Below are 13,102 nucleotides of genomic sequence, written 5' to 3'. Positions count from 1 at the left end.
TAGGTTTTTGTTGGTTGGTCCAGGGAACTTGTATATTACTCAAACTATTAAAAAGAGAATTTTCCAGGTGGGGTCAGTGATTTTAAGAATATTTGTCTGCACTGCTCATAATGGTGGCCACTATCCCCATGTGTTTACTGACCACTGAAATAGAGCTAGTGGGAAGCGTATGCACAAAATACATACCAGATTTCTATTATTTAGTATTTTTTAAAAAGGTAAATAATTTCATTGATAATATTTTATACTGACTACATGTTGAAATAGTAATATTTTGGATATATTGGGTTATAAAATATATTAAAATTAACTTCAACTGTTTTTTTTGTTTGTTTTGTCTTGCTTTTTAATGACCTTGTCATTTAAACCCTCTGGGTCTCAGTTTCCTAATCCCTCAAATGGAGGAGGAGAAAAAAAAACTGTTCTGCTTACCTTTTCAGGGCTATAGGGCTCAAGTAAAATATAAAAAAATCTTTTCTGGATAAATAATGCTATTCAAACGTGAGGTATCATTGTGGATCTTGTACAACAGAATTAAAGGATTCTGGCAAACTGAGAAGCAAAAGTATTTCTATTTTGAATATTTTTTTCTTAAAAACAAACAAAAAACCTGAGCTGTGATTCCACAAGCAATTATCACAATTGCCTCAGTTTACTAGTGAAGGCATCAGACAAGTGGCAGACACACCCATGCCAGGTCCATGCCAGGTGCTCTGTTTCTGTCAGGCTCTGCACCACTTGTCCCAGCTCCTCGACCCCTAAGTAACACCTCAGTGGTTAAGAGCTCAGAGTCTGAAGCCAGACTGCCTGGCTTTGACTCCTGGCTCCACCATTTACAGTGTGACCTTGGTCAAAATTAGTTAACTTCTCTAAAGCTCGGTTTCCTCATCTATAAGACAGGAACAAAAACACCTACCTCAGAGTTGTTGTGAAGCTAAAAGCATTTAACTCATATAAAGAGCTCAGGGGAAAAAATAAGAGAGCACACTTAGGACAGTGCCTAGCATACAGAAAGCATTCAACAGATATTCCCTAGTGCCCTACTCGCCCATGCTTTGGCTCCTTTCTCTCACAAACTTGACTCAAACTCACTCCGAGCTCCCAGGTCTTATTTTTTTCCTCTTTTTCTAATCATCTAAAATGTCTTAACAGTGCCAGGTATTAGAAACTAAAACAAGGAATAAAGAATTAATAGTTTGATTCACTTATTTTAAATGAGATAATTACTGGTTAGAGATCTTTTCTGTGATTTCTTAGCAAGCAGCACACTGTCTAGAACCCAGGTCTGCTGGATGATTTTTTTAAAAAAAGAAAAGAGAAGAGTAAGCTTAAATAAGGGCCAGGACTGTAAAGACAATACCTAACTGCCCTTGATGAGTACAATGCTCCAGGCCTGGTTATATTACCACCTAGGTTACTGAGGAAATTTGCTACTTAGACTGATGAAGATGGTCTCTAGTCTCAGATCAAAACAGCCTTTGGGAGACATAACTAGTAAATACTAAAATTTCCAAAAAGGAGGAATGAAATTGGAAGTTTTCTACAACGTAAGTCTAATTTAAGCTCGAAATGAGTACATTTAAATCCACAAAGCCTTTTATAAAAATCCCTTCAAGCTTTTAACACAATAACAAAAATATCCATGAACACTGACTCTTAAACATTCTCAACCGAAAGATCCCAATTTGTGTTGGTGCCTCCTTCCAACCCTCAACCATTACATGCTTTCTAGGAACTACAATTACATGTTTAAAGTAAAGTTTATACTAAATGATCTCTCTATAATTAACCTATTTCTCAACCTCCTTTTTCCTCCTCACTACATTTCCCTCAAGATTCCATCTAGAAATTTCTTCTAAAAACAGAACCTAGAGATAAATCCATGGTAACAACCTACTACTACTATTGTTACCCTTTTCTTAAGTACAGAAACAATATTCCTGTGCTATATCAAATTATTTTCTGAGCCTAGAGTCAGAAGATAAGCAAATAGCCATAATTCTTAGATGTGAAACAGAAAGCTTTTCAAAAAATAAAAAATAAAAAATCATCCATTGATTTCTATTATTAACTAGAGATGTATGGAACTGAAATAAAATAAAAACCATGTAATTTTGTGTCAAAAAATTTTAAAGGAATTTAAATATTTAAATTGATATTTAACTAATAGACAAAATTAGAAAAACTATCATAGTACAAATAGTGCAGTGAGCTTTGTTTGGCGTCTAATTTTTATATAAGGAGTTGTGTATCTAGTTTTTTATTTAAAATAGAAATTAACTCTGGTCTGAATTTAAATTTCTTTAAAAGACCACAGTTAGGGACTGTTAAATCTGTTTTCTGTATGCATGGCATAAACTTATTAAATGCCTTACAAAAACCACCATATTATTTCCAGCTTTAAAGTTCACCTTTAGTTGGTGAAAAATAAAGTGAAAGTATAAGATAATGTTCTGTACCAAAAGGATAAAGCCACAGCACCGAGTTTTGGAAAACCTGGGGGAATTAAAAGATTTCAATTCTATTCCTGTTCTGTCACCCTGATGGTGACACTTAACTCATATTAATGCTTGTGTTCCTCATATATAAAATGAATGGATTAAAACAGTATCTGAAGTCTTTTTCAGAAACAAAAATATATAGTTTTTTTCAAAGTGTGCATAGATTACATAAAACAGACAGATTGTTTTTACCATAGTGAACTCATGTTTCAACATTTATATAAATGGGCCTGTCTCCCTAGCTTATGGAGATCTCTGTCACCTACCTGGATACACCTGCTAGCTCCTACTACAGACAAAAGACAAGCTCCAGGAAACTTATCTTAAAACTCCTGTAACTCACAATCTTTCATATGGGCTATAAGTGTGCCAACTTGGGATATTTTTCCTTTTACTTTGTTTTTAAAGAGCTATTTGGTAACAGCCTACAGAAATACCAGCTGTCCTCATTTCACCAATGGGTTGTATTCAAATTCAGTTGTAAGCTGGTTATCTAGAATTCAGAGAACAGTCTTATTTACAGTGGCATTAGTCTACTAAGCTTAACATTTATTAGAGATATTAAATATTCCTTTATATTGTGTTCAGTCACTAGATATTACTTTTTCTATAGGATACATAGGAATCCCTATCAATGCTGAAGATCTGACAAAAGAAAGGGGAAAAAGAAAACCCTCCCCATCTCTCTAATGGTTATGGAACCATATCGCTGATGATGGTTCCAGTGGGACATAGTTGGGGTGAGAGCCTGGAACCCTACAGTGAGGCAGAGATGGAGTGGTAAACAGTATGAAGAACTCACTTCAGATTTTGTGAGGGGCCAAATGCCACGAAAATAATCATTCGTGTGTTAAAGACACTGCCTTGGTGATTTAGATTTGGTTATAAAGAATATAAAGGTAAACTTTAACAATTAGAGTCATTTATTTATATATGTTACAACTTAAAAATTATACTCATTACATATTTTAAAATACAATATTTAAAATTTTAAAAGTTCTCACTACAAGAAAAAAAATTCTCCAATTAGGTATGGATACGATTAACCAGATTTACTGGGGTGATCATTTCACAATACATACACAAATACTGAATCATTATGTTGTACAAATGAAACTACTAAAATGTTGTATATGCCAATTATACCTCAATTTAAAAAAAACACTATTTAAAGAAATCATTCGAGGGACTCCTCTCTTTCTTAGAATTTCCTCAGTAAATGGAGTAAATTCCAACTAAACATGCTTCATTATATAATAACTTAAGGCCTCTTCTCTAGTCATTTCACATACATCCTGATTTACCAGCTAAATCTTGAACTCCTTAGAAGCGGGGATCAGCATGGCCTAATGCATCACAGATGCTTGCCAAACTAATGATTCTACACAAAGTATACACAAGCATCTTCCTCAATGTATGTCAAGTTTCTCAGAGGCTCTTTTCATTAAGTAACTGGCCTTCACACAAGGAACAAGAGTCTGATAAGCCTTTCCCCCCAACCTTAGACTTACAGAGGACACAACTTTATCATAACAAATCGTAAGCAAAGATTGATCAAATTGCAAAGACCATCCTATACCAACAGGCCTCTGACAGAGGCCTAAGGCATCATCAATGCCAAAACTCTATACTAGGAATCTATTCCAAACCCTATGACAATCACCAATGCATCTCTTCCCATCACTCCTGAGTAAACAAAAGGCCGACAAGGGTCACCAATTAAATCAACTCCTCCTCATCACTCTTAATCCTCCACCGTGCTCTGTACTCTGCTCTTCCCCAGTTTACTTGCTTCATCACACCCTAAACTCTGCAAGTTCAGAACTGAATTATATTTGTTTTCCTCTTTCTGTGTATCCCCTAACGTGGTTAACTGCTCCCAAAATGTACTCAGCCACTCACTCTGGAACCTAAAAGTCAATCTAGGTTACACTCCCTTCATATCCTTTCAACAAATTCTATGGATTCTTTTAATAGTCCCTTCACCAATATCTCAGTCTCTAGTTTCTACCCCTTCCAATCCAATTCCACAACTGGCCAGGGTTCTAAATACAATTCTAAAATACAAACTTTTATGTCACTCTACTAAAATGTCTTTGGTGTTCTCCCCAGCACCCGATGGCCAAAATGGGAGAAGTGCCAACATCTATGACCAACCCCTCCAGTCTCATCCCGACATTTCTACACTTGGTTCCTTCCCACCACCACCCCTGCCATCAAAACCCATACTTTAACACACACAGGCTATAGACACTTAATTCTCAGTTTATACTGCTGGAATCATTTTCCATTCTGCTCCTTATTCACTTGGCTAATTTCTATTCTAAGAAAACTTCCCTGTCCCTCTACCCCATTTCAGGCTGAGTTAAGCACTTCTCTCTGTGCTTCAACAGATCCCTACCTGCCATAGTTTTGTATCCTGTTTTTCCCTACTAAATAGTGTGGAGATAACTATGTTGCTCTAGTCTATATCCAGTTCCTAGCACCAAAAAGGTATATATTAAAAATTAAAATCATAACTTTTCATTAGAATACAGAAATGGAACAGTAACGTCACTGGGTCTTTTAGAACATTTTTAAGGTCCCTGAAACACTGATGTAGCAGGAGATGAGTGCCTAGCTCAGTTAACTGTCATCAGCCTCTAGTATTAATTTGGAAAAATCTTTACAGGCATCTTTTATTTTTCTGTAATTTGTGCTGCTTTGATTACAGTTTTTGATTAATGTATTGGTTAAAGATCTTTTGCAGCCATTATGTCTTAGGCTTATTTTTAAATATCCTAACATAATCTGCAAATTTTAAAAATCAGCCCAGGTACTAAATAAAAAGAGAAAAGGAAATTGACACTTTGTTTCCTATTATGTTTATTACTATTTCCTTTATTCCCTTATTTTCTGTTATGTGTATGTATTACATTATCTTATTTTATTCAACTCTCATTTTATAAAACATAAGGAAACTAAGGCCCAGAGAGGCTAAATAAAGTTGAAGGCCACACTGTTCTGTATGCTCTGTGGGAGAGCCCGATTTCAAAGCCTCTCTATGCAGCTACAAATTCCATGCTCTTCTCACTATAAAATGATGTATTATGAAAACCTAGGAACACCTAATCGAAAAATAAAGATCTATGCAAAGCACTTACCTTCGAAAAAAATAACTGGCAAAATCAAATAGCTATGCATTAAATTGTACACACTTAACAAGTTACTATTAATGCATATTCAAAGACATTAAATATTAAAATGAATCTCCACTGAAGTTAAAACATTAAATCAAATGCTTTAAATAATCCGATAAGAAAAATTTTCTTTTTTAATCTATGTTTAAACTGCTTAATATAAATAATTAGTTTATACATATACTACCTTCTTTTGAGCAGCTTCCTTCTTTTTCTTGTCGTCTTTTTTCTTTTTCTTTTCTTCCATCAACTGTTCTTCTTCTTGCACTAAATCCCTGAACCACACAGTTGCAATTAACTTTCCCAAAATGAATTAATAACAGTAATGTTGCATATAGATTCATTTTCACTCTTATTAGAAGTAAAGACATGGCAAATTATTCTTTTATCATTCATTGAAATAAAACACAACTTGCAACCTCAGTCTAACTATACAGCCACTGCGCAGTACTTTTCTTTAGTAAGCCACAAGTAGTAGAGCTTTTATCTTAATGTTATATCAAGGAAGACAACCTAAAGTTAGCAAATTTTACACTGGGAAACAAGCAACTTCCTCCAATTCTAGAATGTAAACAACATCTCATGAGCAGAGTTACCTTGCTCTGGCCCCAATTATCAATTAGTAGCTAATGGCAATGCCTGGAACCTTCCCCACAATCCTCTCCTGACCAGGTATCTGGGGTATCTTCAGCTCTCCTTGCTCTAAAAAGCTTTATACCTATTTTCAGAACACAACTTATTCATAAATAGATGACTTGTATTTTAGCATTATACTAATTTCATATCCTCTAAACATTCTAAACTATTCTATCAATACTTGGGAAACAATCCATAATGCACTAACATACGTAAGTTTGTTTCAATTCTTAAAATCAGAAATGTTCAAATTTGTCCTCAGAACCTCTGGCTCAGGATTTCAAAATGAATGGGCAGGGCTTTCCTGGTGGCACAGTGGTTGGGAGCCCGCCTGCCGATGCAGGGGACACGGGTTCGTGCCCCGGTCCGGGAGGATCCCACGTGCCGCGGAGCGGCTGGGCCTGTGAGCCAGGGCCGCTGAGCCTGCGCGTCCGGAGCCTGCGCTCCGCAACGGGAGAGGCCACGGCAGTGAGAGGCCCGCGTACCGCAAAAAAAAACACAAAAAACAAAATGAATGGGCAAATGTATTTGTCTCCTCCTTTCTACTCTCCCTCACTGAAATGATAGGGAAAAGGGTACTAAATCTATTCAGAGCTGATGAATAAACAAGAGCAAAGGAAGCTGCAACCTAAGAATAAACACAAGAGAAGTCTTAAACGGTTGTATGTGCCATCCTCTGGTAGAGCTCCAGAGGCTCCAAGATTAGAGCTGGTTGAGAAGAAACAGGCACAGAGCAAAGACTGCATAAGGAATAGAAAGGCCACAACTACTCAGCTCTTTCCATCCACTTTCCATTCCTATATGGCTACATGGCCACAGGTAGCAAATGCATTGAAATCCAGCCTAAAAGCAAAAAAAACAACTCTAAAGTGAAGCCTAACAATCAACACCCTTCACATACACAGGGCTCCCCATCAGCATCCCCCCAACCCTTTCAAGGTAGGGGGCTACTGGGTAATGAAATCTACACACAGTTGGAGGAAACATGCTCAAGTTACCTACATTAATTACCCTAGAGTCTAGAACCTAAACCTTCATTCATAGTATCAACAGACAACCAAAAATCACAAGATACTTAAAGAAAATCAATACACAAAGAAAAAGTACCTAATTCTGCCCTGAGGAAGCTTTCCAGAGGGGACATTATGAACACCAGGCAGAGAAGGTTCAAGGGACATGAACTAGACACTTGGGAAGTTGTAAATAATTCATTATGGCTGGAATGCATATGGCAGTGGGGATGCAGTAGAAGATAAAATGAGAAACACAGACAAATACATACAAAACTAGAAGGGGTGCTATAGGTGCACTCCACTGAGATTACACAAAACTTAAGTTGGCTTTGCTGATGGAAGAAACTGAGAGGAGACGCAGGGAGACCATGAAAAACAAAATGAGTGACATTATGTAAATTGATGATAATTTAGTAAAGTTAAGTATACAACTGCTAAAATCAGAAGTTGGAAGAAGAGGATGATAACTGTTGCTGTATTTCATTCCGTTTTGTTCAAAGCAGCACTGTCATGTGGCTAATAGAGTAGCAAAACAGATTCAAGCCAACTGTAACCATGACTCACTCTCTGGCATTCTGTGTGAGGGAGGAAATGAGAGGGAGCAAGCTCACTCACTGTAATTCTGGAAGCCAAGGCTGAGATAGCCATAGCATGTGAGAGGAAGAGTAAATTCGTAAACAACAGCAAATAAGTTACATCCTTGTCATGTTACTCAACCAAAGTTGTTTACTAGCTCCAAATACTTAAACTCCTTCAGCCTCAGTTTCTTCATTAAAACTGGGGATAAATTACCACATGCATCTATTTCCTAGCATTTCTGTAAGGTTTAAATGAAGAATGCTTACTTAACACATTTGAGTAAGCAACTCAAATGCCTAGTCAGGAACCCCTCTCACCAATTCTCAGTGGCATCTCTAAGACTGTATTCACTCTACTTTTGTCAAGATATTTAGGGTCACTTATTATGCAGAAACTCAGGAATCTTTAGCATTTGTTCTTTGTGTTTGCCTGTGAATTACAGACAAGTCCTTTTCTAACCTTGTTCTACATCACTGTAATTTTACTCTATGGGATGTTCCTTTACTATTTACCCGGAATTTTTTTCTCCCTTCTCAAACTTCATTTTGAAGACTTTTTGAGGACATTAGCAAATGTTTTCCTGACCAAAAATGGTCTCTTTAGTACTTAAAAGATGAACCATATTTCCTCAAGGAAATAGTATAGTATCAGTTGATAACAGAAGCATAAGAGATAAAAGTTCTTTTCTTCAACACTGTCATCACCACCAACTAACCACACTTTTCCCACATCTCCTTCAGAAAGCCAACTGGAAATAAATATATAAATATACCCAAACACTTCGACGTTCAGAATTTAAATGCTAGTAGACGGTCATTTGAGATACTTGATTCTATCTTTCACCATATCTATCAAAAGGAATAAGGGCTGATGGATTTGATAGGTCTAAGTTGTCCATGTTGTCCATGCTAAGTTGCACGTGCTCCACAAAGACAACATTCCAGTCAGCAATCATTCATCCCTTGAAAGTTAGTAGCAAAATATCTCAAATATGCAAGTTCTGGATCTAGGAATGAGAACAAACCTGAGTGATTAAAATGTTACAGTGACTATGCTGGGCAGTTTAAATGTATTTTCCCATTTGTCACTTTTTTAAAACGATAGGGACGGTTTCCCTTCTATAGATGAAGAAACTGAAGCTCAGAAAGGTTAAGTGACTTGTCCAAGGTCATACGGCTAGTATACAGTGGAGTAAGGATTCAAATCTTGGTTCTCTAAGTCATGGTCCTTCCTCTCCCCTACACCATAATACCTCCCAAAGTACTAGCTCTCTTTTCAGAAGCCACAGAGAATAATCCTTTCCCTTTAGATAGGTTAAGTGACAGATCTTCTCACTTTTATCTTTTCTCCAGACTGTGTGCCTCCACAATCCTTTTCTTATTTCCTTCCACCTTTTATAAGAACACTTAAGAACAATGTACTACAGGAAATACAAAGTACTGGAGTTCCAAAAACCATGGGGTGTATAAGCAGGAGCAAGAACTGCAAAAGACTCAAAGAAAAAGACTAAACAACCACTGGTTTTAACAACAGGGGACCAGGCATTGGTGATATTTAAGATAGCAATTTCAGTATTTTTTATTTTGTGAATGTTTGTGGGAGGAAAATGTGGGAGAAACAACTAGACCACATCTAGTGAATAGCCGTAAGGTCCATATTTGAGGAGTTCAATAGTTTTGTGGGGTTTTTTTGTTTGTTTTAAGAAGAGGGAGAAGTAGGAGAGTAGCTAAAAAGCTATCAGAAGTGAGCAAAAATGCCTGTCTTTTTTAAAAAAAACACTCATGAAAAATGCAAGGTGCATGACAGAGTACATACTATTCCATCATCTGTGTATAAAGCGAGAGAGCCTATGTAGTCATATTCATCTGTATGTGTCTAAAATGACTCTAAAAGAACACCTAAGAAACTAATAGTAATTGTGGGGGAGGAAGCAGAAGGAACGAAGCATTTGGGGCCCGAGAGGAAGGGAGATCTCACTGTATAAACCTTTTCATACAGTATTTTAGTTTCTGAGCTATGTAAGTATTCAAAAACTTAAATATTAAAATTTTTCCAGTATTAATATTGAATTTTAATATTTAAAAAGTAAAAGGCTGTTCTGTTTCTGGTTTGCTCGGAGATTCAGTCATGAATGCATGCTATATTCTCTTAGATTTCTTTTCTGTATCTATTGAAATGGTTACAGAATTTTTGTCTTTTGATCACTGATATGATTAACTCTATCAATGGATTTTCTAGTATTGAACCAAGCTTTGCATTTCCTAGTATAAAGCCAATTCAATATATAATTTTTTAAAATAAACTGCTGAGTTTTCTTTCTAATAAAGGCAAAAAACTATAATGCTACACTATTTTTTTATACTAATTTCACTGGCAAAACTGTTCAAGAATAATAGTATCCAGTGCTGGCAAAAATGAAAGTTTTGCTTATATTACTGGTAGAAAACTACTATAACCTTTTGGAAAGTATTGTCGTAACAGTTTAAAAAATTAAAGTTACTCATAATCTGAGACTTCCCTGGCGGTCCAGTGGGTAAGAATCCGCGCTTCCACTGCAGGGGGCACTGGTTCAATCCCTGGCTGGGGAACTAAGATACCGTGTGGGGTGGGGTGGGGGGTGGGGGGGAAGGAAGGAAGGAAGGAAGGAAGGAAGGAAGGAAGGAAGGAAGGAAGACATAGTCTAACCAGCCACCCCATGCTCCAGAATGTGTCTTACAGAAATAAAGCACTAGTACACAAGGCCATATGCGTATGAAGGTTCACTGCAAGGTTCAAAAGGGCTGAAAAGCAAAAGTTGAATGTCCATCAATAAAGAAATGGCTTTATAATAGCATAGCATATTGTATTGAAAAAAAGGTGATCTGTTTATTGATTTGAAGGAATGTCCCTAACACTGTTAAATGAAAAAAAAGCAATTTGCAGAACTGTGAACAGTGTTAGCCCATATTTTTTAAAAGTTGTCTGTATATTTGTATAACTTTATACAAAGTTAAGGAAAGACATGAGGAAATACCCTCCTGAACTAGGACATTAGAGTAACCTCACAACTGAACCGTTTGGGGAAATTGTTACATTTTTAAAAAAGCATATCCCTATGGAAAACGTTATGGTAAACATGCATTATTTTTGTAAATTAGTACCAAAAAAATGTTTTTTCAAAACATCATGTCTAGGATTTGCTTTTACTACTCCAGGCCCCACCCCATCTTCCCAAAAAAGGAAAAGAGAAAAATGAAACAAGACTGACAAAATGTTGACAATTGCTGAAACTGGGTAATAGGTACGTGAAAGTTCTTTATTCTGTTCTATTTTTGTGTATGTTTGAAATTTTCCATAATAAAAGACAAAAATGATCACAAGCCTCCACCCAAATGATTAAAGGCAACAAGGTGGGAGATTAGAGATAGATGAAGCAGATAACTGTGTGAACCAAGTGTCTTGGGAACAGGAAGAGAATGTGTAAGACAAGTGTTCATAATGGCAGCAAGACAGACCTGGGATCTAGAAAGCCCATCCTGGAACTGCTCTTCCTGATGCTTGGTCAGTTTTCCCTACATTCCCAACACGAGTATCATTAAAAGCAATCACTTCCAAAGGATACTCCTGTAAATTGCTGTTGGATATGGACTAGCAAGGACCTCTGGTGAGCAACTTAGAAATACCTATTAATATTAAACTTTTAAATGTCACTATGTTTATGACCCATCAATTTCAATCTAAGCCTCTACAAAAGGAAATGTACAAAAATAGATACTGCGAAATAATAGCCTAAAAGCCAATCAATAGGGAAAAATTAAACAAATCATAATGTACTCATACCATGAAATACTATGCATTAGTTTTAAAAAAAAAAAAAAAAAGGAGGGGAGTTTACAGATTTCCATGGCGTGCAGAAAGGAGTTATTAACACAGCAGGTTTGAGACTGTGATCCTAAGAAAGGACTGCAAGGTTGGCCACTGGCTGGTGTCAAGGAACTTGGATTTCAGGGAGGTTCCCACCAATCACTAACTGATATGGGTAAGCTTAGTACAAACAGTACAGTTTTGCTGAAAGCCTACTTTTTTTATGGCAGTTGGGAATTTTGGCACACGTTAGGCAGAGAGTACCTACATAACCAGCCCCTAAAAAAACCCCTAGGCACTGAATTTCTAAAGAGCTTTCCTGGTAGACAGTTTACATATGTTATCATAATTTGATGCTAGAGAAATTAAGCACATCCTGTGTGACATCACAGGAACAGAAATCTTGGGAGCTCACACCTACCTAGTTTCCTCTGGATTTTGTCCAATGTGCCTTTTCCCTTTACAGATTTTGCTTTGTATACTTTCACTGTAATGATTCACAGCCATGAAAAGGAGGGGAGTTTACAGATTTCCATGGCGTGCAGAAAGGAGTTATTAACACAGCAGGTTTGAGACTGTGATCCTAAGAAAGGACTGCAAGGTTGGCCACTGGCTGGTGTCAAGGAACTTGGATTTCAGGGAGGTTCCCACCAATCACTAACTGATATGGGTAAGCTTAGTACAAACAGTACAGTTTTGCTGAAAGCCTACTTTTTTTATGGCAGTTGGGAATTTTGGCACACGTTAGGCAGAGAGTACCTACATAACCAGCCCCTAAAAAAACCCCTAGGCACTGAATTTCTAAAGAGCTTTCCTGGTAGACAGTTTACATATGTTATCATAATTTGATGCTAGAGAAATTAAGCACATCCTGTGTGACATCACAGGAACAGAAATCTTGGGAGCTCACACCTACCTAGTTTCCTCTGGATTTTGTCCAATGTGCCTTTTCCCTTTACAGATTTTGCTTTGTATACTTTCACTGTAATGATTCACAGCCATGAGTATGACTATATGCTGAATCCTGTGAGCCTTCCTAGTGAATCATCAAACCTGAGGGTGGTCTTGGGGAACCCCCCCAACAAATGGGGCCTTACAGAAAAGATCTCTAAGACACACTGTTGAGTTGAAAAAAGGTCAAGGTCCAGATCAGTATATCATTTGTTAGAAAAACAGAAACAAAATCCCATTAAAAAAAGTACACATCGGGCTTCCCTGGTGGCGCAGGGGTTGAGAGTCCGCCTGCCGATGCAGGGGACACAGGTTCGTGCCCCGGTCCGGGAAGATCCCACATGCCGCGGAGCGGCTGGGCCCGTGAGCCATGGCCGCTGAGCCTGCGCTTCCAGAGCCT

The 13,102-nt window shown here is 37.2% G+C and overlaps 1 protein-coding gene across 8 annotated transcripts in view; it reads right to left on the bottom strand.

The window, feature by feature from the left end:
- Positions 1 to 13,102, bottom strand: part of TNRC6A (trinucleotide repeat containing adaptor 6A) — a 105,526-nt gene that overhangs the window by 76,750 nt on the left and 15,674 nt on the right. For 7 of the 8 annotated variants that reach the window (XM_055090094.1, XM_028499484.1, XM_028499487.1 and 4 more), the window contains one exon: positions 5,868 to 5,955. In XM_055090094.1, the coding sequence (XP_054946069.1) occupies positions 5,868 to 5,955 (88 nt within the window). Of the gene's footprint in view, positions 1 to 5,867; positions 5,956 to 13,102 lie in introns of those variants that run through there. The other variant, XM_028499488.2, reaches the window with a different exon arrangement.

Source organism: Physeter macrocephalus, chromosome 14, assembly GCF_002837175.3.
Source record: "Physeter macrocephalus isolate SW-GA chromosome 14, ASM283717v5, whole genome shotgun sequence".
Classification (NCBI taxonomy): Eukaryota; Metazoa; Chordata; class Mammalia; order Artiodactyla; family Physeteridae; genus Physeter; species Physeter macrocephalus.
The sequence above is the reverse complement of the archived record's forward strand: the minus strand, read 5'-3'. Positions and strand labels throughout refer to the sequence as shown.